The 26,772-nt window shown below is 35.7% G+C and overlaps 1 protein-coding gene across 1 annotated transcript in view; it reads left to right on the top strand.

The window, feature by feature from the left end:
• The window catches only part of LOC124238223 (sodium channel protein type 3 subunit alpha), an 85,612-nt gene that overhangs the window by 13,524 nt on the left and 45,316 nt on the right, over positions 1–26,772 (top strand). The window contains exons 4-13 of the mRNA XM_046658914.1: positions 4,397–4,525; positions 5,206–5,297; positions 6,106–6,378; positions 6,586–6,649; positions 11,558–11,699; positions 12,806–13,012; positions 17,573–17,863; positions 23,527–23,874; positions 24,921–25,053; positions 26,430–26,668. Coding sequence (XP_046514870.1) covers positions 4,397–4,525; positions 5,206–5,297; positions 6,106–6,378; positions 6,586–6,649; positions 11,558–11,699; positions 12,806–13,012; positions 17,573–17,863; positions 23,527–23,874; positions 24,921–25,053; positions 26,430–26,668 — 1,918 coding nt within the window. The remainder of the gene's footprint in view (positions 1–4,396; positions 4,526–5,205; positions 5,298–6,105; positions 6,379–6,585; positions 6,650–11,557; positions 11,700–12,805; positions 13,013–17,572; positions 17,864–23,526; positions 23,875–24,920; positions 25,054–26,429; positions 26,669–26,772) is intronic.

Genomic DNA, 26,772 nt, shown 5'->3' with positions numbered 1-26,772 from the left:
GTTAGGAAGTGTTCCATCTTCCTCAATTTTTTGGAATAGTTTGAGAAGGATAGGTATTAAATCTTCTTTGAATGTTTGTTTTGGCAGAATTCTCCAGAGAAGCCATCTGGTCCTGGACTTTTGTTTTTTGGGAGTGTTTTGATTACTGTTTCAGTCTCTACTTGTGATTGGTTTATTCAGATTCTCTATTTCTTCTTGGTTCAGTTTTGGGAGGCTGTATAAGTTTAAGAATTTATTCATTCTCCTAGGTTGTCCAATTTGTTGGCATATATTTTTTCATAGTATTCTCTTATAATCCTTTGTATATCTGTAGTATCCATTGTAATTTGTCCTGTTTCATTTATAATTTTATTTATGTGAGGCTTCTCTCTTTTTCAATTAGTGAGTCTGGCTAAGCGCTTGGCAATTTTATTTATCTTCTCAAAGAACCAGCTCTTTGTCTCATTGATCCTTTCTACTGATTTTTAAATTTCAATTTCATTTATTTCCGCTCCAATTTTTTATTATTTTCCTCCTTCTGCTGACTTTGGTCTTTGTTTGTTCTTCTTTTTCTAATTCTGTTAGGTGTAGTTTAAGATTGCTTATTTAAGGGGCTGTCCCCAAGGCCAAGTGGTTAAGTTTGCATGCTCCACTTTGGCAGCTTGGGGTTCACTGGTTCAGATCCTGGGCACGGACCTAGCAGTGTTCTCAAGCCATGCTGTGGTGGCACCCCAGATAGAGGAACTAGAATGACTTACAACTAGGGTAGACAACTATGTACTGGGACTATGTACTGGGGCTGTGGAGGGAAATAAAAAAAGGAAGATTGGCAACTGATGTTAGCTCAGGGCCAATCTTCCTCACCAAAAAAAAGGGGGGGCATACTTAAAGAAAAATGTGTAAAAAACAAAAGGATTACTTATTTGAGATTTTTGTTGTTTGTTAAGGTGAGCTTGTATTGCTATGCATTTCCTGTGTAGGACCATTTTTGATGCATCCCATATGAGTTGGTATGGTGTATTTTCATTCTCATTTGTCTCCAGATATTTTTTGATTTCTCCTTTAATTTCTTCAATGATCCATTGGTTGTTCAGTAGTTTGTTTAGTCTCCACATGTTTGTCACTTTCCCAGAATTTTTCCTGTAGTTGATTTCTAGTTTCATAGTGTTGTGGTCAGAAAAGGTACTTGATATGGTTTCAATCTTCTTAAATTTATTGTGGCTTCCTTTGTTACCCAAAATACAGTCTATTCTTGAGAATATTTCATGTGCACTTTAGAAGAATGTGTATTCTGTTGTTTTTTGATGGAGTGTTCTGTTATCTATCTATTAAGTCCATCTGGTCTAGTTTTTCATTTAAATCCTCTGTTCCCTTGTTGACTTTCTGTCTGGATGCTCTATCCATTGATGTAAGTGGGGTGTTAAGGTCCCCTACTATTATTGTGCTGTTGTTAATATCTCCTTTTAGGTTTGTTAATAGTTGCTTTATGTACTTTGGTGCTCCTGTGTTGGGTGCATATATATTTGTAAGTGTTATGTGTTCTTGGTGGAGTGTCCCTTTGATCATTATATACTTCCCCTCTTTGTGTCTCATTACCTGTTTTGTCTTGAAGTCTACTTTGTCTGATATAAGTAAGACAACACATCCTTTATTTTGTTTGCCATTAGCTTTGAGTATCATCTTCCATCCCTTCACTCTGAGCCTGTGTTTGTCTTTAGAACTGAGATGTGTTTCCTGGAGGCAGCTTATTGTTGGGTCTTGATTTTCAATCCATCCCGCCACTTTGTGTCTTTTGATTGGAGAATTCAATCCATTTACATTTAGAGTGATTGTTGGTATGTGAAGGCTTAATTCTGCCTTTTTATTGCTCATTTTCTGGTTCTTCTGCATTCTCCTTGTTTCTTGTTCTGTGTATTTTGGCCTGCCAATTCAGTTTGGTAGTTCTCTGTGATGGTTTTCTTAGTTTTCTCTTTATCATTTGTGTCTCTGTTCTGATTATTTGTTTAGTGGTTACCATGAAGTTTGTATTAAAAATCTCGTAGATGAGATAGTCCATTTTCTGATAGCCTCTTATTTGCTTAGAATATTCTGATTCCATCCCTTTCCTCTTCCCCCTTCTAAGTTATTATTGTTACAACTTAGTCCATCTTGTATGGTGAGTTTGTGGTTAAAATGAGATTATATTTATTTTTGATGTTTTCCTTCCCTTTATCTTTAATGTTATAATTAAGTGTTTGTTAACCTATTCTGATAGAGAGTTGCAATTTTCTGATTTTGACCACCTATTTGTCTCCTTACTCAAGGGTTTGTAAACTCTTTCTCTTTTTTTTTCAGGTACAAGGGGCTTCTTGAGTATTTCTTGTGGTGGTGGGGGGGATCTTGTGGTGATGATCTCCCTTAGCTTTTGTTTATCTGGGAAAGTTTTTATTTCTCCATCATATCTGAAGGATATTTTCACTGGATAGGGTATTCTTGGCTGAAAATTTTTGTCTTTCAGAGTTTTGAATATATCATTCCACTCTCTCCCAGTCTGTAAGATTTCTGTTGAGAAATCTGCTGAAAGCCTGATAAGGGTTCCTTTGTAAGTTATTTTCTTCTGCCTTGCTCCTCTTAATATTTTTTCTTTGTCATTTATTTTTGCCAGCTTTACTAGTATATGCCTTGGAGAAGGTCTTTTTGCATTGATGTAATTGGAAGTTCTATTGGCTTCTTTCACTTATATTTCCAGCTCCTCCCCTACGATTGGGAAGTTCTGAGCAATTATTTCCTTGAACAAGCTTTCTGCTCCATTATCCTTCTCTTCTGTTGCTGGAATACCTATAATTCTTATGTTGCATTTCCTAATTGAGTTGGATATTTCTTGGAGAATTTCTTCATTTCTTTTTAGTCTTAGTTGTCTCTCCTCCTCCTTCTGAAGCATTTCTATATTTCTGTCCTCCAGACTGCTACGTCTCTCCTCCATAACATCAGCTCTTTTATTCAAGGTGTCCAGATTTTTCTTTATTTAATCTATTGTGCTTTTCGTCTCCAATGTTTCTGATTGTTTTTTCTTTATAGCTTCAATCTCTTTTGTGAAGGAGTTCCTGATTTCATTGAACTATCTGTATTTTCTTGTAACTCATTGGTTTTTTCAAATAGATTTCTGTGCCTTCAGGATTGACTTCTAGGTGCTTGTCATTTTCCTTCTGGTCGGGAGTATATTAATATATTTTTTCATACTGTTTGTTGGTGTCGATTTGTGCCTCTGCATAGTGATAGTATCTGATCACAGATTCCACCTGCTGCCACTGGGGGAGGGTCAAGAGCTGTGTATTCTGAGCACACTGGGACCCCCCAACTCACTTGCTCACAGCTGCTGCTTTACTATCAGATACATGGGCACTCTGGCTGACTGGCTAAGCTGGAGTGCCAAGTAGGGGGAAGGGCTCTTTCTTTCACCTGCGCAATCCTGGGGGCATTCTTGCTCTGCTCTCACTATCTGCTCTCCTGGGGTGCTGGCTTGATGAAAACACCCCTGAAATAGTTTAGTCACCTGTGGGGGGCTTTCCCATGGTCTGTTAGGGAACTTGGAGAGTGAATGTGTTCCTGTGGAGGGCCACCCCTCCCCCCTCTCCTCTCAGAGCCACCCATGGTGCCACACCCTGGGTTGCTGCTACTTGGGGAGAGAAAGGAGACCCTCTTACCTCTTTCCACTTCCTCTGGAGGGTCTAGCACCTCAATCTTCAGATGTATGGCTGCCTGGGTCTCTCAAACATCTTTTGTGTTCTGTGAATGTCCTCTGTTAGCATATGAATGTTCTTTTCATTGTATCTTGGGAGAGTCTAAGGGAAGCGCTCACTCCACCGTGATGCTGACATTACCTCCTGAATGAAATACTTTATTATAAATAGATGAATCCAAGAAGTGTTGCCTCTATAGATGTACTGTCCAATGAGAGAGACACTAGCTACATGTGGCTACCAAAACTTGAAATTTGGCTAGTCTTAATTGTTGAAATGATATTTTAGATATATTGTGTTAAGTAAAATATAATGTGAAAATTAAGTTCACTTGTTCCTTCTTTTTTATTTGGCTACTAGAAATTTGAAAACTATGTATGTCACTTGCATTGTATTTCTATGGAACAACATTGATCTAGAGGGCAGCTTGATGATTATCCATAAAACACATGAAACTATTATTCTAAAACCAAAATAGCTAAACAAGATCAGATTCTTGTTTAGAAGATATTATCTCTTCAGTTTAACCCTTTACTTGGGCTTGTAAGATTAATAGTAGATTTGTCAGTAGGTGGAAATAAGGAATATGATTTTAGTGAATTGAAAAACCACAGAAAGATAAGATTTGCAATATGTTAAAAAATCTATTTTAACAGTTCAAACAAAATTGTTGATTTTTGTTTTGATGTTTTTCCTAGGTACACATTCACTGGAATCTATACCTTTGAGTCACTTATAAAAATTTTGGCAAGAGGGTTTTGCTTAGAAGATTTTACATTCCTTCGTGATCCATGGAACTGGTTGGATTTCAGTGTCATTGTGATGGCGTGAGTATTTCTGAAAACTTGTTAAGCCCAAAGAAATGAAAATAATTGTAGCATAAACCAGGTTGTTGTGACATATTTTAAATGTAGAGTTTGCTTATTAGCCAAATAAACTATATGCCTCATATATTTAGAGAATATATATTAGAATAGATATTGCAAGGTAAATATATCTGATAAATGAGCAATAAATGGAATTACTTTCATATCATATAGTCTTCCACTTCATCAAAATGAAGTTATTCATTGACTATAATTTAATACCACCAACTGTACTTTGATAGTTTTGCAAACAAATTTATTCATATTAGTCAAAATTATATTGAAATAAAGCAACAAAATTTCATTCCTTAAAAGCAGCTTTCAGCATATGGCACCCTGAGGTCTACAGCAATTCCATTTGTTAATCTCAAGGGGCTCTATATGCCAAATCCAGCATTAATTCTTTCTTTAGTATAAACGTTGCCAAAACTATCAGTAACTCTGATTTAATTCTACAGGTATGTAACAGAATTTGTAAACCTAGGCAATGTTTCAGCTCTTCGAACTTTCAGAGTCTTGAGAGCTCTGAAAACTATTTCTGTAATTCCAGGTAAGAAGAAACTGGTCTGAGATGGTAGGCCCCTTATATCTCCAACTTTTCTTGTGTGTTATTGTGTTTGTGTGTGAACTCCCTATTACAGATATGTGACAGAGTTTGTGGACCTGGGCAATGTCTCAGCGTTGAGAACATTCAGAGTTCTCCGAGCATTGAAAACAATTTCTGTCATTCCAGGTGAGAGCGAGGTTAAACACCGAGGCTGACTTTAAATATACTACAATAATATTGAGGTTGAAATCACACTTATAACATTAGCCTTGTTGCTTGTCATTCTTGTTTATCACATTCAAGATGCCAGATGATGTTTCAGTGCAGCTCAGTTCCTAACATTTTAGAAAATACATACTTATTTATAAAGTCAGCCTTTGAGTTTAACAAACAATTGCATGAGATGTCTATAAAAAAATACTAGTTTTTCTCTCTCTCTCTTTTTTTTCTCTTTTGCATTTATGACATAAAGTTTTCTCTTACATTCTGAAAAAGCTTCGCTACCATGGCTTTACTAACTGATTTGGATTTTACCATTCACTACAGATCTATTTTGAAAATGGATCTCCTTTTATAAAGGAGAAAAAATTCTTATTCAACAGCATGCACATGGCATGGGATTTTTATTATTTTAAAATTCTTTTCTCCTCTAAATCATTTGCTACTTGGGGGCTAGTATAAAGAATGGTTTGAAGGGAAATAGCCTTATGAATCACAAAATCTGAAATGAAAAATAGCTCAGGTCCATCTTTAGATGTGGTGGCAGCACGAAAAACCTTCCTGCCTAGGTATTTACAATTTCATTTTGAACCTCCAGAAAACACACTGTTCATAAATGAAATCTGCTCTTCATCTATTTCCAAAACCATCTGGCTGTCCATATAGTTTTGGTGTCTAAACAGCCAAGCAATTGTTTGTGGGTAGAGAATGTGTGTGACTATTAAGAAGACGTATGGCACTCTTCCTCAGCTGACCTATCATTATCTTTCCTCAGGGTTAAAGACCATTGTGGGCGCCCTGATCCAGTCCGTGAAGAAGCTTTCTGACGTCATGATCTTGACCGTGTTCTGTCTGAGCGTGTTTGCTCTAATCGGTCTGCAGCTGTTCATGGGCAACCTGCGGAATAAATGCTTGCAATGGCCCCCAAGCAATTCTGCCTTTGAAACCAACACCATTTCCTACTTTAATGGCACAATGCATTCAAACGGGACATTTGTTAATGTAACAATGAGCACATTTAACTGGAAGGAGTACATTGAAGATGACAGTAAGAAATATTGCTACATTTTTAACCGTAGTGTTGCTGAATGAGTTCTCAAGTATCAATAGTTGAGGCTGTGGGTGTGAAGCCATCTTTGTAAATATACTTTATCATTGTCCACTTTGGAAGTAACTGAGGTAGTCTAACTCTCATTTATTCTTAATATCAGTAGGATTGATATGAAATGAAATAGTTTATTCTTTATATTAACAGGTCACTTTTACGTTTTGGATGGACAAAAAGACCCATTACTCTGTGGAAATGGCTCAGATGCAGGGTAAGGAACAAATTTTTTTGAAAGATGTGGAACACTTTTAAAAAAAGAGAATAGGAAAAAAATATACAAAGGTAGCCTTACATTTATATAATAAAGAGTGGTGCTGCCTAGCTAGGAAGTAGCATCTCTGTCGTACTGGATTGCTATCAGTTCTAAACTCACAGCCATCAAGATCATCCCTTTGGGCGAAGACCTTTTCTCCAGAATTTCAGTTAAGATATACCTGAATTATTGCTCCAAAATGTGAAGGCATAAAGTCTGTCTTTTCTGTAAACCCATCAGAGCTTTTTAAAAAATAAAGAGAAGGAATTACAAGATGGACACATTATGATTGGTGTAGGTATGTGTTGATGGGATGAGTATTGCTATGGCTGGGAAAGATCCAGAATTTAACACGGTTTTCAGGGTGCAAGCCCTACTGGGAAAGTGCTTTGAGAGACTTAAGTATTCTTGAAATAGCATGAAACCCTGTGTGCAAATAATCCAAGGGGTAGATATATGTAAAGGCATGTCCAAATCTGAGTCTGCATACTGAACAGTTCTTTTTGGTCACATTCCACAATAAGAGATATTATAATACCTTAGTCATCCTGCTAGCCTCTCACACAACATATTTTCCCAAGAGTATTGTAAATTAATTTTAAGTCAAGATAGAGAGTGAATATTTTTAGAAGCCAAGAGATAGCAATAGTAAGTGACTCTTAGACCACAGAACTTACACAGAATGTATTTGGAGTCATCCTAGAAAATGGGAAACCTGGTGTGGCCACAAAGATCTATGAGAATTATTGAAAACACATACCAGTTATAAAGATGCATCTTTGGAGAAATTTCATTTCCTGATAGTTTTCCCAACCTTTCTTAGAAGACTCTAGTGAATAAGAGCATAGGTTCTAGGCTTCATGTATACCTGGGTTCAAATCCTAACTCCACCGTTTACAGACTCTTTGACCTTGGAAAAGTGTCCTAAGCTCTCTGTATCTCAGTTTATTTCTAAAATGGAGAGAATAATATTGTCTCTCTCTTAGGGTTGTTATGGCAATTAATTAATACATAAAGCAGGTGTACTAGCACCTGGTTCATCATAAGCATTTATTGCATGTCAGCTATTATTTTTTATTATTGTGGTTAATGTAAAAGCCTAGATAAAATTTTGGATAAGATTGGTTAATGCATGCTTTAATCCTATTAAACCATAATAATCACTTCCCTTTATTGAGTACCTACCATGGGTTAGGTAATTTACATGGTAAAACTGATAGGCACTCTATTATTCAATGTCAAATGAAATTCTAAAGAAATCTACCCAATTTCAAGACTTCCTATAAGGCTATCGTAATCAAGATAGTATGGTATTTGGGAAAGAACAGATTTATAGATCAATAAACAGAAGAGAGAGCCAAAAAGTTAGACCCATACAAATATAATCAATTACTTTTAGACAAAGAAGAAAATGCAATTCAGTGGAGACAGGAAAATTTTTTCAATAAATGGTGCTGGAACAATTGGAGATCCACATGCAAAGAAATGAGCCTACATACAGATCTTACACCTTACAAAAAAATTAACTCAAAGTAAATCAGAGACCTAAATATAAAATGCAAAACTATAAAACTTCTTTAAGAAAACGTAGGATAAAATCTACGTGACTTCAGATTTGGTGATGAGTTTTTAAATATAACACCAATAGCACAATCCATGAAAGAAAAAATTGATGTTGGACTTTATCAAAATTAAAAACTTCTTCTCTGCAAAGACGCTGTAAAAGGAATGAAAAGGCAAGCCACAAATTGGGAGAAAATATTTGCAAAACATATATCTGATAAAGGACTTGTATCCAAAATAGACAAAGCACTCTTAAAACTCAACAATAAGAAAACAAGTAACAATTTAAAAATGGACAACAACCTGAGCACACATCTTACAAAAGAATATATACAGATGGCTAATATGGATATATAAAGATGCTAAACATCATTTGTCATATGGAATTGAAAATTTAAATAATAAGGAGTTTTCACTATAAACCTATTAGAATGTCTAAAGTCCATAAAGACTGACAAAAGCCAACTGCTGATGAGCGTGCGAAACAACAGGAACTCTCATTCGCTGCTGGTGGGAATGCAAAATAGTATAGTCACTTTGGAAGACAATTTAGCAGTTTCTTACAAAATAAACAATCTTACCATTGCTCAACTAGGTCTTTAGCCAATTAATTTGAAAATTTATGTCCACACAAAAACCTACACATGAATATTTATAGCAGCTGTATTCATAATCAGAAGAAACTGGAAGCAATCAATATATCCTTCAACAAGTCAATGGATAAACTGTGGGACACTCATACAATGAAACATTATTTAGTGATAAAAAGAAATGAGCTGTCAAGCCACAAAAAGAATTGATGAATAAGGGCTCGCCTGGGAGGGTAGTGGTTAAAGTTTGGCATGCTCCGCTTTGGTGGCCTGGGTTCGCCAGTTCAGATCCCAGGTGCAGACCTACACCACTCATCAAGCCATGCTGTGGTAGTGACTCACATACAAAATAGAGGAAGATTGGCACAGATGTTAGCTCAGGGCCAATCTTCCTTACATAAAAAAAAAAAAAGAATTGATGACCCTTAATTGCATATGTGAAAAAAAAAAAGCCAATCAGAAAAAGCTACATTCTGTACAATCCACTTACATGACATTCTGGAAAAGATAAATAACAGAGATGATAAAAAGATCAGTGTTTTCCAGTGGTTCAGGGCATGTGGTTGACTAGATGAAGCACAGGGGATTTTTTAGGGTTGAGAAACTATTCTGCATGTTTCTGTAATGGTGAACATAAGGCATTTGTCAAATCTCATAGATCTTTACAGCACAGAGAGAGAATAGTGTATGCAAATTTTTAAAAAATCATTTGTGAAATTGGTGGATGCTAGGTTAAAATATAGAATGTGACAAAAGTATCTAAATGTATTTAAAATGTATAAAATAATCTCACTGAAGGAGGTGTGGGAATAGGTGCCAATCTAAGTAACTTTGGAAATGAGTGGAGTCTGTAAGACTAAAGGCAAAAGGAACTGTGTTCTAGTTGATAAAGTTGTTTCCCATGGCAGGATGGATTAACAATCCTGAAACAACCTTGCATGTATACTGGTGTTGAGTAATTAAGTATATGGGTGGCAGATGACAGACACCCAGTAACTCACTTTGGGAGTGAGAGGTTGCAGATAAGCAAAGAGAAGAGTCTAGAATGATCGTGTGGTAATGAATTAGAGTTGGAGACATGAGTATGACCTCAGGTTTAGCTTAACCTAGGCTTAGATATTTATGTATAGAAACATATGTATTGTATTAGAAACCAAGATCTGATATATCTGTTCATATATCAGTTCTGTCACCTGAAAGCCTAGAAGCAATGACACCACCTTAGCAACAAACACAGTGAGCACCCAGACCTTGGTTTCTAATACCATTCTCCAGGAAAAGAACAAGCGTGCCTTGGAGAAATGGCTGATTCTAGGACTAGGGCAGGAGATATAAAAGATGAGCCTGGAGCATCTTGTAGTGCCAGAAAGTAAGAAAATGCTAAAAAGCAAAACAAAGCAAAACATACATATAGCCATGGGGTTGTGTCAAAGATATACAAGAGTCAACTTAAAAAGTTTCCAATGGCCAAAACTGAAATAATTTGAGCAAGAAAATAAATAAAATATAATTGTATTATAATTCAAATTAGAAAATCAATATCCATGAGTACATACTCATATAAATAAATGATTGAATAAATGGATAGATAGATAAGTAGATAGATAAATGAGAAATAATAGACAAATCTCTCATGCAGGAGAATTACGAATAATTTATGTACATGCTCTGCTCTTAAGAAGGTGGATTATAACTCCCCACTCCTTGTGTGTGGGCTGGACATAGTAACTTTATTCCAAAGGGTTCAGTATGGAAAAAGAAGGAAAAAAAGACAAATTTACAGCAGATAAAGCTGACAAGCACTATAAGTCAGGTGACGAAAGTTAGCATCAACAGTGATAAGCCACATTGAGGTACGTACTGTACCCTTGATAGGATGTGATGGCAATGGTGCTTTACCTCTGTGGTCTTCCTCCCCAAAATCCATTACTCCAATCTAATCATGGGAAAAACATCAGACAAATCTCATTTGAAGGACATTCTTCAAAACACCTGACCAGTACTACTCAAAACTATCAAGGTCATCAAAAAAAGGAAAGTCTGAGAAACTGTCACAGTGAAGAGGAGTCTAAAGAGACGTGATGACTAAACGTAACATGGTGTCCTGGATGGCATCCTGGAACAGAAAAAGGATATGGGGGTAAAAACTGAGGAAATCCGAATAAAATATGGACTTTGCTTAATAACAATGTATCAATATTGATTGAAATGTACCATACCAATATAAGATGTTAATAATAGGGGAAACTGGGCATGTCTGTACTCTCTGCAATTTTTCGGTAAATCTAAAATTGTTCTAAAATATAAATTTTATTTGAGAAAATTCTACAGAAGTAGCTATGGCAGTACCTCATTACGTGGTTCCCTATCCTTTGGCTGTTTTCTGGTTTTTCTTTTTTAATCATTGATTTTTGCCACTTTGTAAAGAGCAGCATATTGATGGTGTCAGAGGCAGAAGCGTGTGGTTGCTGCCTCTCTGCCATTCTAAATGTCTATAAATCTGATTCCTTTGCACCTAAGTTTTCTATTGGTTTTCCTAATAAATTTCATCTGATAATAGTCTCACTGTGAGCAATTACCTAAAGTGCTCTGGAAATGAAGGCAAGAAAATTCATGACAGCAACTCTGGGTTTTGACAATTCCCATAAATCAAGATTGATTGAAATAGCTATAATTGCTATGCTGACCCCAGCTCCATTTCTCTGTTTTATAGCCAGTGTCCAGAAGGATACATCTGTGTGAAGGCTGGTAGAAACCCCAACTATGGCTACACGAGCTTTGACACCTTTAGCTGGGCTTTCTTGTCTCTATTTCGACTCATGACTCAAGACTACTGGGAGAACCTTTACCAGTTGGTGAGTGTCTGAGTCCGTTTGATCTGCTACAACAAAATACCACAGACTGGGTAGCTTATAAATAACAGAGATTTACTGCTTACAGTTCTGGAGGCTGGGAAGTCCAAGATCAAGACACTAACTTGGTGGAGTTCTGGCAAGAGCCCTCTCGCTGGTTCATAAGCTAATAACTTGTTGCTGTATTGTCACCTGGTGGAGCGGGTTAGAGATCTCTCTGGAGGCTATTTTTATAAGGCACTAATCCCATTATTAAGGGCTCCACCCTCATGACCTAAGTACCTTCCAAAGGCCTCGCCTTCTAAAACCATCACATTGGGCATTAGAATTTCAACATATGAATTTTAGGACACAAGCATTCAGACCACAGCAGTAAGGGTCAAATTAACATGCACGGGATTTAATGTTATGAGCACATCTGGAATGAAGCAAGTAAGGATACTTGCTTATAACAGTCTAGAATACACAGGAGGGTCCAGTATAAAACGCTTGTGCCTAGGATCCCAATTGTTCATTCAGCCAGTACATGTATATTGAGAGCTGCTTTATGAAAGACACTTTGTTAGGGACTATGGAGAATGAAAGGATGTTCATGATTTTGAGTTTACAATCTAGTTGTGAATAGAAAAAAAAATGTGAAAAGATTTTAAAAATAAATTATATAACAATTTCAAATTAAGCTTATAGTTAATTGGGACTAGAAGAGGAGGGAAGAAAGATCCTATCTCTAGATGGTGTGGAAAGTCGGCTTCCGTGGAAGTGGAACTGCTTTGAAGGAATTAGTGTTCTCATTTGTAACATTGCCCAGTGTTGTGGACTCTAAGAAAAGTGCTTTAATAGGGTTCATATGGATATCCAATATATACTAATTTGAAATGTGTGTGTTTATATCAAATGACACTACAGTCAAGCCTCGGATAATTTAATTTACTATTTGTGTGTGTGTGTATGTGTGTCTTTGTGTGTGCATTTTAACACCAAAAAAATCTTGGTCAAAATACATTGGATGCTAAAAAGCATTCATCTCCCAGCTATCTACTTATGGTAATCAGATCTTTATTTGGGAACAATATATAAAATCTTGATGAAATTACCCCTTTTTTCCCTAGACGTTACGTGCAGCTGGAAAAACATACATGATATTTTTTGTCCTGGTGATTTTCTTGGGCTCTTTTTATTTGGTGAATTTGATCCTGGCTGTGGTAGCCATGGCTTATGAGGAACAGAATCAGGCCACCCTGGAAGAGGCAGAACAGAAAGAGGCCGAATTTCAGCAGATGCTCGAACAGCTCAAAAAGCAACAGGAAGAAGCTCAGGTACTGAGAAAAAAAAATAAGCAAAACTTTATTATTATTATTATTGATCCTTATTTGAGAACATAGTTGCATTACATAGAAACAGTTTGATTCTTTTGCATCTTCAAGCCTTTGAAGATCCCTTAGGTAGAAGGAGAGCAACGTTTAGTCTCAGGCTAACTATTCCCTCCTACTGAGTGAAGATTCTTCCGAATATTCTATCCAACACCCCATCCATGCACTGTCTTCAAAACCATTGTTACATGTATTTTGTCTGCTTTGTTGGTTATTTCAGGCAGGAGAGCAAATCTGATCCCTGTTAGTATACCTTGGCCAGAAGTGGAAGTCCAAATAACTTTCATACATTGTGACTTTTGATCCACGGTGATTTTTTTTTCTGCTGAATGGTTCCATTTATTTAAAGCATTATTTGGATGATAATGTATCCTTAAAATTTTTAGGTTCAAAATTTAAATTTTTAACAATTCTGAAAGATGAGTTACTCTGAAGATACACACCATATAGCAGTAGGTCCTTTTCTGAGGCATTTTTGGGTGAGATATGGATCTGACAATGAATTGCTGAGCTGGTTACCCAGCCCAACCATATACTTGGCATTAAACATGCTGGTTTTGCTATTTTCATCCTGCCATTGGGTACAGAGTAATAAGATGGTTGTATTTTATTGATTTTTATAAAGAAAGCTATTAATACATTTGGTGATACTTGAAAATCTTATAAAATATACCTCATGCTTGCCAGAAAGCTCTACTATATTTCAAATATTTAAGAGTTTATTTCAGGTAGCTATAAATAAAACATTTGTAAGAAAATGAAATAAAGTAGCTATTTACAGAGAAAAGAATTTCTTTATTTCAAAGTTTTAAATAAATGTTATAGGAAATACATATGGGGATATATATAGGAAATGTTTTATGGGTTCTGTATAATTGTAATTTAAAGTATTGGATTATTCTATTATCATTTATAAAAATAGACAGAGCAATGGGATTGAAAATGCTACACAGACACACAGAACAGGAGTAAGAATGTATTCTGAAATTCAGCCTCTTTAGGGTAAAATATGGCATCAATTAAAAGAGTATAATCTTTTTAATTTAGAAATAAAAGTGCGCTATGTCTAATAGAAGTTTAAAGAACCTAATTATCTACATCCTAATTAGGTCAGCTAAAAAATGTCAGTTCTTTTCACTTAAAGTCAGTTATTGGATTCCAGTGATCAAATCATGATTTGACTCAGCTTTAGCTTCATTCACACAAAAATGTAAATTGATCTCAGGGTAACCATCCTAGTGTTTTACTACTGACTGGGAGGACACAGTACCGAACCACGTTTAGTTCCTTATTGACAACACAGGTAACATTGACCAGCAAACAGACAATGTTGAAGCAAAGGAGGGGGTTGGAGGCAGAGAAAAAGCAGGGGCCTTAGCCCACCATAAGGTCAGTGGTGCTCCAGTGTAATTTAAGTCTTGCTAACCACCTGCGATTCTTCACAAGTTATCATCTAGTGGACGGCTTCATGAAGCCTGGCATCACTTCCATTTTTATTTAATATGCATTGAGGGACCTCCTAGTGCTAGTCATTGTTTAGACATGAAAAAAATGACATATTCAGTTCAGTGGACTCACAAATCAAGTGCAACTTTAAAAGATGGTGAAAGACAAACCTGACAAAGAAACAAATGTTTTGTCCTAGATCATCATAACCGTGTTTGGCATTTAATTTGTGATCTTTAAATGTTTAATAGTGCCCAGTGTAGTACATCCCATAGCAGTATATATTGGTCTGATAGAAAATTTAAGAGTAAGCTTTGGGACAAAATTAGGAATAGTGGCGTTTCAGAGATCCAATAAAATTAGGGGTAGAATCTAAACAGATATAGTTAATGTCTTGTGGTTTGAATAGGATTTTGAAACTGGATTTTATGTTTAAAATAAAGTATAATCACAAGTAGTCATGTGGTTCTATTTTTTAAGGATACACAGATACAATGAGTTATAGAACGTATTTTGAATCACACAGAAATGTTATAAGAAGAAGAAAATGTTATTCCTTGTGTAAGTATTAAGCACGTATTTGTTATTTGTTACAAGAGGAATTCAGCAAGCTGGTTGTGAAGGTAACACAGTCTAAGTAAGCAGGACGTTGGCCATGTCACAGAACCGTGTATAAACAGGTACACAGACATGGGAGGTGACAGGAAACATCTGCCTTTAAGGGAATGGGCAAATCAATGGAAGTGGAACAAGTGACAGATTTGAGTTGATGAGTGACGCAGAAAATGTGTTGTGTCGGAGGTTACCATTGTTGCCTTAGAAATCTGTTTTGGTTTTGAGTTATTCGAACTGTTACCCAGAATAGGTAGGGAAATCATGGCTTATGCAAAACAAATTCCGGAAGTGATTTAAATGAACATGAGTTTCAGTATTATGGCAAGGGAATGTTACCACCACTTCCTTTGTTTCTAATGACAAACAAGTCAATACATGATTGGCACTGTGTGTTGCGTGTTTTTGTCTATACAAAGTGGAAAAGAGAACTGAGGACTTTATTTGGATAAAAAAGAATGTATGTCTACTCATTCTTTCAACAAGTAGTATCTCCCATGTATCAAGCACTATGAAACTATATTTAACTTGCTACAGATAAGTACTTCATTTATTCACTCTATTTTATACATATTTATATTATTAAACTTATTCATATTTATAAAGGGCCCTTAATATTTCTCATCTTTCATCATCGGTGATATGAGAAGTGATAATAATGATCAAGAATTCAATAAAAAATCTGGCTATCTGACTATATGCAATCTATAAATATCCAAATTCTGAATTAATGTTTCATTTAAATGCTAGGCATTGTCTTATATGGAGTCTTAGGTCTGGGTTTCCTTTATGAATATAGCATTCAATATAAACAAATATCAGTGTTACATTTTATGTATTGCTTACCCAAACACATATATTTAGTACTATATGTAGCGCTATGGTTCCCATCCCTGGAGTCAGGTTTATCCTAGAGAATTTGCATCACAGCACCTTTAGTTTTAAACCTTTTTTTCAAAATTTTAGTTGAGATGAGATTCAGAAATGAAAACTACTTAGGAGGGTTTGCTTCTCTTCAGGAAGGAAGAAAAGTAAAGCACAACGTGCTGTCAAAGCATTATAAATGGGTTTTACCTTCATGCTAAAATATGCTTTAGCATATTCCTAAAATATGCTCCTATTATATAGACCACTCTGACACACAGTCTTTTATGACATCTTGAAAAGTCAAGCCTAAGTCTGTCTTGTTCTTCCCCCACCCCAAACCCAGTGTCTGAGACAATGGACAGCGTGATGCCTTTTTCCATCTTTATTCACCAAACATTTACTGAAACCTTTTTGTGTCAGTTGCAGCCTAGGGAAGGTGCACAAAAACATATTCCTATCTAGCTGATGGTCTAGTGGAGAAAATAGAGAAAATGGTAGATAAATTGGAGTTGTTTGCATTCAGTAATGACATATGTAAAGAGTTGAATCATTCTCTTCATAATTTAATCATTTCCATTTCTGTAATGATGTTTAAAAACAGGAATATACATAATGAGAACTCAGCCTTGATATGCACTATATTGTTGTTTCATATCCTCTCTAGTCGTGGTTAGATCATTTCCAGTCTAAAAATACTATTCATGTAAATGAAAATACAAAACATTCCCCATGTTTCACCTCAGACGTGGCTGTGTTTCTGTAATAGGCACAGAAATTCAAAATGCTTATGTATACTTAGTGCTGAAATGTGGAGAGAAAATATTTGAAGTTCTCACAATCCCTTGAATGATTATTTTGGTATTTATTGATTGATATGTTAATCATTTGTTATTATTTTTAGTAATAATACATAATTTATAAGCATTTAAAAATTTAAAACTAAAAGTGCTATGTAATAAATTAATCATGTTAATAGCTGGGATTAACGTGACCCCAGGGATGTGAACTATAGTGCTAAATTTAATTCAAATGAAGGAAGAGGATAAACGAGCCAGTACATTCCCACTACTTCCATCTAGAGGTAAAATAGAAGACACTTGAAATGCTGTGAGTTCACAAAAAAAAGGAAAGAAAAAGTCTTTTGTCCTAGATTTAGAGGGAAAAAATATGCCACTCACTTGTTCGCAATCACATATGAGAGGAACACGCCTATGGATGGAACTGGAATAGTAATCAGAACAGCAGCCACTACCAAGAGAACATCTGCTTTTAAAGTATAGAAGATCAGAGAACAGTTGTCTTCTGAAATGAAGTTAATCTCAACAGAGTTAAAAAAAAAAACACTCTCCAGGAGATGTGCCAAACCACACTCTTCTTGCCTTAGTGCATAGGCTAGCATACTGCGTTATACAATTTAAAATTGTAATTATTAAGTAAACAGTCTTGTAGTAAAACACAATGAAATGATCAGAAGATGTAATTTTCACACATAGTTAATATCTTAAATGACAACCTTTACACCCTAGTCAACGGTTTTCAAAGTTCCATGTTCTAAACAGTGCCTGGCTTTGTTTTCAACAGGCAGTTGCAGCAGCCTCAGCCGCTTCGAGAGATTTCAGTGGAATCGGAGGGTTAGGAGAGCTTTTGGAAAGTTCTTCAGAAGCATCAAAGTTAAGCTCCAAAAGTGCTAAGGAGTGGAGGAACCGAAGGAAGAAAAGAAGGCAGAGGGAGCATCTTGAAGGAGGCAACAGAGGAGAGGCAGACAGGTTTCCCAAATCTGAATCTGAAGACAGTGTCAAAAGAAGAAGCTTCCTCTTCTCCATGGATGGAAACCGACTGACTAGTGACAAGAAATTCTACTCTCCTCATCAGGTACAGTTTTCCATGACATGCTCCAGTTTGTTTTGTCACAGCTATTGCTTTGTAACTGCTGTGTTTTGTTTTGGTATATTTCTGTAAGATCTGATTTTAATGAGGGACAGGGAACTAATATTTAATATAATTATTTAAATTTGTATCATAAATTTTTGTCTTTAAAAGGGACTTTTATCAAACCATTAGTAACTTTTAATTTAAGGTATCAGCTTTAAACATTGCGCTATTGTGAGAGCACATTTCTTAATCTGCTTTTTTTTCATGGGGGTGGGGAGGGGGTGAAAGCTGTGCAACTTTTCTCTTCAGTGAGACGGTTTTGCAATCTCTTGATTACATTTTCCATTCTGAGACCTCAAATGATCTTATTTTCTTTGCATATGGATTTCTGCTTTTATTGTCTGAGTTTGAGACTGCAACATATGTATGGATTTTGAAAAGAAATATCTCTGGATTTTGCCTTTATCTTTTGATATGAGAACTCTACTGTCTTAGTCTCCATATGCTGATATGGTGTCACACTATGATACTTTAGAATGAAATTATGACCTAAATGCTCTTTAAGAGAACTAAACGCAAAACAATCTATTTCTGCTCTGACTTAATGCCAACTACCCAATTCTTCAGCATATTTACAAGTCAAAGAGGGAAAATAGTTTCAACTCTTTGCCAAATTTTATTGATTGCACAATGTAAAGAGCAAATAGTTATGAAATCTATGATAAGTACAGCATGGCTTTGAACACTATTTGGTTCCATTAGAATTTGATGTGCTATGAATTATTAACTCTGCTAATCATATTAATCTGAGGCAGAATTATACTCTAAAGATAATGCTTTGAGACATTCTATATAATTAAAACAAAAAACTGTACATCAACCAAGGGGTATGATATCTTTCTTATAAAGAACAAAAACTGTAAAAAGAATTAGAGTGATAAACACAACATTCAGTATAGTATTTAGCTCTTGGCTGGAAGGAAAGGGCATGTGTAAGTTATCAATGGGTATTTATTTTATAACTTATATTGAATATCCAAATAAAAATTTTTAAAAGAAATTCTATATTAATAACTTAAAAGTTGAATTCTAATGTTAGGACAAAACAGATATGTACACACAAAAGGTTGTAAGATAAAAACCATTTTCTTACAGATAATGCCAGTATCAAGAGATCCAACTACTATTTTGCGTAATACGAATATAAAGTATAGTATTAAATCAGTATAACACTTTTGGGATTAACCTGAAGCTCTGTGGAGCAAATTAGTCTCTTAGCCCAGATTTTTTTGGCTTAAACTGTCATCCTTGATATTTTAGTATTATTCAGGCTATTAGGAATCACGAGGATTAGGAGTATTTGACACGATAGCGCAATGATTGATGTCACAAAAGCTTGTATTCGTATCTCAACTCCAAATTAGTTCTGTGACCTTGGTTGAGTCACTTGTACTTTGTAAGATTTCTATAAAATGGGGCAATAATGTCTACCTTAAAGAGTCACGGGGAAGTAAACAATATAAAGAAAACTTATGTGACAAATAGTAAAGTTCTTCTTAAGTTAAAATTGGTGATTGAACTCCAAATGAGAGAAACTGAAAACTTGAGTAGTTTCAATTACTCACAAATGCATATGCATAGTAGCAACATTTACATGAACATATTTACGTGTTTTTGAAAATAGTATTATTTCCATCATTGTTTCATCACTGTGCTCAAATAAAGACTCACAGATTAGTTCATTTGCCCAATGAACAAATATTTATTGGCTACCTACTGTGGGGCAGAAATAGTTCTAGATGCTGAAAATTCCTCAGTGAACAAAAAAGATACAATTCACTGACCTCATGGAACTTTATACTAAAGGAGGAGACAGACAATAAACAAGATTAATAAGTTATGGACTGTGTTAGAAGGTGATAAGTGCCATGAGAAAAAAATGAAGCAGGAAAAGGGGGTCAGGAGCACGGACTGGAGGTAAAAGTTTTAAAGAGGGTGGTTTGGGAAGACCTCACCATAAGGGAGACATTTCAGCAAAGATTTAGAGGCAGCGAGGGAAGAGTCTGTCTCCCGGGAAAGCACTACAGACTCATGGAAGAGCAAGTGTAAGGGGCTGACGCGGCAGCGTGCCTGGAACGCTCCAGGAGGAGCTGGGAGGGCTGTGTGAGTGAACCACGGAGAGGCAGTAACACAGGGAAGTTAACTGACAGCCAGACTTTAAATACTAAAAACAGAATCAATATATACATATGTTATATGCAGTTCATTCTATATTTGTAGATAGTGAGTTGGCAAGATGGTAAATAAGTGGGTGGGTAGATAGATGGTAGATAATTCAAAAGTAAAAGAAATAACCTAACATTGATATTTACACATCCCAGTAAAAATAGGCAGAAAGCTTTAACATAACTCACAAGCAAAAATATACCAGAAGTCAGGGGCTGGCCTGGTGGGGTAGTGGTTAAGTGTGGGCACTCGGCTTCAGTGGCCCAGGGTTCACAGGGTTGGAATCCAGGCGCAGACCTACACACCACTCATCAAGCTGTGCTGTGGCAGTGTCCCACATACAAGAGAGGAAGACTGGCACAAATGTTAGCTCAGGGTCAATCTTCCTCACCATAAAAAAATATATATACCAGAAGCAGTTTACAATTTCTGGCTGTGTAAAGAAAGAAGAGCTCTCTCTGATAGGAATAGAGAGCCAGTGAAGTTAGTGGGGACAGGAAGCATACGATGAACAGGACATACAGTTCAAAACAAGTAGATCTTTTGTAAATATCAAGGCAGAGAAGCCAAAATTATGGGTACCCTGCCCTCTACTAACATAAATTTTAAATGATGTTATTTCACATTTATTGCATTATTTTATTTTTAAATAAATCATACACATTCGTAGTACAAAATGAAAAAGTATTTAGAGGTGTACAATGGAAAGTGAATCCTCCCAGAGATTTTATCTATATTGTTTGGAAACACTGAGACAGTTTATTTTAAACTAGAAGATTCATAGCTAGAACCAAGTGTAGTTGTTGACTTATTGGAGACATTGATAAGGTACATACATGTAACTCACTTCACATATTTCTCGTAGAACATCAAATTCCTTGTATCGTTGTCCATCTTGGCTTTTCCTAATCCACTTCAAGTTCAACCCTTATTGCAGGATTGTGTTTTACAGACCTAATTTTGTCTGTTTGCCCTTTTTTTAATTGAAACTTAAGAAAAAAGTGTTCATATTTACCTTCTTGGAACAAGGCGAAAAAAAAAGATACCTGGGGTTTGTGTTTTGGCGTGACTCAGGCAAAGAACAATGGCCTTTTGGTCCTTAAAGCATCACAGCTTGTTTTCCCTGAGAAAAGGCTGCCACAGCTGTGGGTATTCCCTCCACTCTGCCGCATATTCGACTGTGTTATTTTTGGTTTATTTTCTCTGAACACTATTTTTGTTATCTTCCTTTTCAGTCTCTGTTGCCTTGAATGCTGTGCTTACACCCATTATTATACTTTCCAAAGAGTGAATAGAAGTTTCAAATAAACTCAAAGATCTGGAACGCCTTTGAAAACACCCCAACATCAAAACATGCAAATTAAAGGCATGTACCAGATACATGATGGATGTACACACATACCACATACTCCCAACAAATACCATGCAGACAGACTGCAGTTTCCAAAGAGCCTCTGAACATTGGTAGAGTAAGATGATTGCGTTGAACCATCCTAGGGATTAATGTAAAACAGAGTTAGGATTCCTCTGAGTGTAGGCTGAAGTCCATCAGCATTAGAATCACCTCAAACGTTTGTTGCGTGTTCAGATTCCAGAGGCCAACTCCCTGCTTACTGAATCCCAATTCCAAAAAAGCTGGGACCTAAAAACACACACTAAAGTTTCAAACTACAAGTCTGAACATAACCAATATTATATTGATCAATTAAGTCTGAGGAGATTAAAAACATTAACATTATTACTTGGGGCTGAATTAATCTCTTCACAAAGTCTAATTTCTTGATCACTTTGACGGCTGGTAAATCAGTCTACTTACTCTGGGACATTGGGTAGCCAGACCTGCTCATGAACTGAGCGTCACAGACACAGTCTCAGGTTGGACAAGCTGGAGAGCCAATAGTTCCTGTGAATAGGCTAATCAAATCCAAAGGAATGGCACTTTTCTAGAGAATACCATCTTTCCAGGACATCACTGAGACGGAGGGCAACAAAGATTATTCTGGTGCTTTGCAGTCTGGGAAAAGACAGAAAAATAAAGCTAAAAATGGGGCCTAAGAACATGTCCTAATTAGGCAGAGGGACCAAAAGTAAATTTGATAAAGACTGTCTTTCCTAGGTTTTATTCCACTAAAATGATTTTATTTGGTTTTACATCAAAGCTTGAAGGAAGACAGAGAAGGCCCAGGCATGTTTGCTGCGGTCGTATGGACATGTATGTATGTGTATGTAGGTCCATGTATTGCCCTGGCTAGGAAGAGAGGGAGGAGAGGTCATGGGAGATGAAGCAGGGGAAGAAACCGGGAATGTCATTGTTAGTGATGAGGGAAGTAAACAAAAATTCTGCAGACTGAGTAGAGATGTTTTTGAAAAATATCACCAAGGCTAGAATAAACAGAATGATTTGGTGCTGCTGGTTTAAAATCCATCTAAAAGGTGAAAGAAGGGACGTCATGCTAAATCCTCATTTGCCAGCACGAGAAACTGTTTATGTGATATATTTGTGAATATATATAATAAAAAAAGTTTTTGAATCGTCCAGTTCCTTTTAATAAAATTAAAGTGAGATCAGAAGGCTAAGCTGGCTTCTACATGACCCTCTGTGGTAAAGTCATGCAGGTATATGTCTTGCTTTTTAAAGCTAGTGTTAAATTTTAAATAAGAATAGTAATTTATATAGCAGTTTAAGAATTATCGCTATTGTGTTTGTTATGACATATACATTCTCTCAAATAAGGTGAGTCATTCGTAGACATTTGGAAAATTGTTAGCAAATTTGAAAAGGCAGCATCATAGGTAAGTTTCATGACTTTTATTCCCACATGGATAGAGACAAACAGGTCCAGAAAAAGAGTAAACTAATTTCTTTTAGAATCTGAAAGAAGAGAATGGAGAGATAATGGTTTTGTTTTTAAATCATTATCCAGAAATATTTTACTTCTGGATTTGTACCAAACAAAAAAATAGTTAAAATATTTGTACCAAATATTTCAAATTTGAGGCAACAGTCTCACTTGAGTCAGAACTTATTTTCCAAGTTGCGTGCCCTTCAGATCATGGCATTTAGTAGTGACAGCTGCCTACCAGTTGCTTAACCACCACTTCCACCAAAAAGAATAATTTATCCTCTCCAGCATCGGGTTCCACACCTCTAACAAAATTGTGATAACAAAATACACTTCACAATACTAGAATGAAGATTAAATGAAGTCATTGTGCACTTAGTAAATTGCAAAGCAGGTTTCTTAATCAGAAAAACACTCTATTTTAATTTGCGTTGTGGTCTTTAATAAAAATACCAAAATATATGTGTTCTCTTTAAGCTTTATTACCTGTCTTTAAAAGAAAAACTATTCTAACCCAAAAGAAAATAGATTCTGCCATATTAAGACTTTTATGAAATAATTGTCCAATTCCTTTCTTCCTTGCTCTTTCCTCAGTCTCTGTTAAGTATCCGTGGCTCCCTGTTTTCCCCACGACGCAATAGCAAAACAAGCATTTTCAGCTTCAGAGGTCGGGCAAAGGATGTTGGTTCTGAAAATGACTTTGCTGATGATGAGCACAGTACATTTGAAGACAGCGAGAGCAGGAGAGACTCACTATTTGTGCCACACAGACATGGAGAGCGACGCAACAGTAACGTTAGTCAGGCCAGTATGTCATCCAGGATGGTGCCAGGGCTTCCAGCAAATGGGAAGATGCACAGCACTGTGGATTGCAATGGTGTGGTTTCCTTGGTGGGTGGACCCTCAGCTCTAACCTCACCTTCTGGACATCTTCTGCCAGAGGTGGTAGTAGATAATAAGTTAGCTGCTACTGACGTTTTACACCAATTTGAAATAATCAAAGCCTGGGCAGTTTAGCCTGTTAGACCATCCTGCTTCCCCAAGATGAAAGTCCTTAAAAATAATATATGATTTATTAAATGGAAAACAATGGAATCTTCAGAACCAATTGAATTGTATGGGATCATTAACTTTCAGATGCTTTAGATTAAAAGAGCCCGGTTTTTAGAATCTGGGATGAAACACAAATTCTACAAATTCTGTAGACCTACCAACACAAAATAATGGGCACTTTGATGGCCAAATTGTTATTATAGATATATATTCACCCAGAATTGTATAATTATCCGTTCAGATTCTGGAAATCTCATATACTTAAAATTAAACCTTGAAATGACCAATATGTTGATAATGGGCAGTTTTCATATAGCTGTCAATATTACGGTAACTCTAAAATGTTTTGATGTCTATTAAAATGACTCTAAATTGTTTGGATTTCTTATAGGATAGCATATAGAAGTCATTAAAGAAATCTCAGGAAAGCACACACATTTCATTGTACATCTGTGTTTGTGCATGAAAAAAATTGGCCCATATATGTCAATATTGTCAATATAGCCTCAAAGAAAATAATTCAACCTTGGGACTATAAAATACTATTATTTGTTTGGGGGAAAGATTGATGTGATTATTAACCATTGAGAAAAGCTGAAAAATAATTTGCATTTGATTGAAATGAAAAAAATATACGACTTTAGCATGCTTATGAAAATTTTCCTTGAAAATTCCAACAGGCTAACTAAAATATTTCTGCAACATAATTGCCCTATATGATTGCATCCTGCAGGTGAATTCTTGTTAAAGAGTATCACCTGTGATAATTTTTTTAAAAAGTGTTTATAGCTTAATAATAAATTCAGTGTTTTATTATTACTTGAAAATTATTACCTGAAAAAATTGCATGTAGCATGATTTGCCAAAGAAATGCTATGTGGTGTTGTATTATTCATTGAAAAGGGTGGTTTGAGCCATCAGTATTTGGTTTGCAGGGCACCACCACTGAAACAGAAATCAGAAAGAGAAGGCTAAGTTCTTACCAGATTTCAATGGAGATGCTGGAAGATTCCTCTGGAAGGCAAAGAGCTGTGAGCATAGCCAGCATTCTGACTAACACAATGGAGGGTAAGAAGTAGACCATGGGATAGCCAGCTTTCTATGGCTATGTGCTTTGTGGAACTATTCTTTCTTCCGATAAAATTTCCAAGTCAATTACCCAAGATCAGAACTGTATAATAGACCTAGATAGATGGTATGTGGAATACATTCTTATCACATTGATTATAAAAACTAATATTGTCTTTATTTCTTTTTGACTTGGGTCCTTATCTTGTTTGCAAGTGTGATATGTCACCACTTGATATTTGATATCAGTGAGGATTTATCCTTATATTACATTATCCTTAAGCAATTAAAGTAAATACTGCCCTTGTTTAAGTCTTAGTATGTAGAAGCAGAAGAAAACATCGCTTTCAAGCTTTGGTCTGTTCCCAGGCATGGAAGGGGTGATGGGGTTGGGAGAGGCTTATGAATGAGTTGGATAAATCCAAACCTGTGCTCCACTTCAACAGGGACCCTAAAAAAGATCTCTCCTCCATCTTCCACATATATAGAAACCAATACATTCCTCCAAAGGACAGCTGACACAAATGTTTGTTGATTTTGACACACAGGAATGGGCAGCAACTATAACTCCCTTCTTCATTCATTGAACTCCACTTCTTGAAGTTTGGTACTGCATCAGTGCTGCAATTTTATAAGTCAATTATATAAGTCATATCTTATGTATATTCTTTAGAAAACATCAATTACTATTTGTATCATGTCCTATTTGTGTATTTGAGATCTGAACAGTCACATAATAATTACTTTATAACAGGATTCATTAAAATTAAATTAAATTACAATTTCTAGTAACTTTTTTATATATTAGGCTAAAATTCTGAAAGATATGAGTAAATATGAATAGCAGAAGTAGATTCAGGCCTGAATCTATACCAAAAAGAAGAACATAATTACATTTTCATTGTATGAGAGATCAATGCTGATGCGGAGACAATCAGAGGAGAGAATGGGTCATACATATTAATAAGGATCACAGTTTTAGACAGTGTTCTTTAAAAGGTACTTTCAAAAGAAACAATAATTGATATATTTAATATTTGTGTAAAGCTTATTTAAAAATTCTGTTTTGATAAAATGAATATAGAAATTTGATCAATTATTATCTGGTTATTAAATAATGAAGTTAGTTTGAAGCAAGATATTAAATTCAAAGTGTTTATTTTCTGTATTTAATTAAAGGAGAAAGAAAGTCTATTTACATGACCTTTTTAATGAACATTTTGTGACAATATTGAACAAGATTGTCCTCTCAAGTTTGTTAAGCTAATATGAACTTCCATCCTCAAGTAGGAGCATCAGTTTTATTAAATAATCTATAGCAATAATAATTCCTTTTTATTGTTATTTACTATTCTTCCTCTTTATTGTTCCCCCAGAACTTGAAGAATCTAGACAGAAATGTCCACCATGCTGGTATAGATTTGCCAACATGTTCTTGATCTGGGACTGCTGTGATGCATGGTTGAAAGTAAAGCATCTTGTGAATTTAATTGTTATGGATCCATTCGTTGATCTCGCCATCACTATTTGCATTGTCTTAAATACCCTCTTTATGGCCATGGAGCACTACCCAATGACTGGTCAATTTAGTAGTGTGTTGACTGTAGGAAACCTGGTAAGTTCGTTTGAAGTTTGCTTATTTCCTTTGGCAGGGATGGGGAAGATAGACCAAAGAAGAATTGTGTCTGTGCTATGTTGAACCCCAAAACTACATCATCT

This window comes from Equus quagga, chromosome 4 (genome assembly GCF_021613505.1).
Source record: "Equus quagga isolate Etosha38 chromosome 4, UCLA_HA_Equagga_1.0, whole genome shotgun sequence".
Classification (NCBI taxonomy): domain Eukaryota; kingdom Metazoa; phylum Chordata; class Mammalia; order Perissodactyla; family Equidae; genus Equus; species Equus quagga.
Note: the sequence above shows the minus strand (reverse complement) of the source record. Positions and strands in the feature narration are given on the sequence as shown.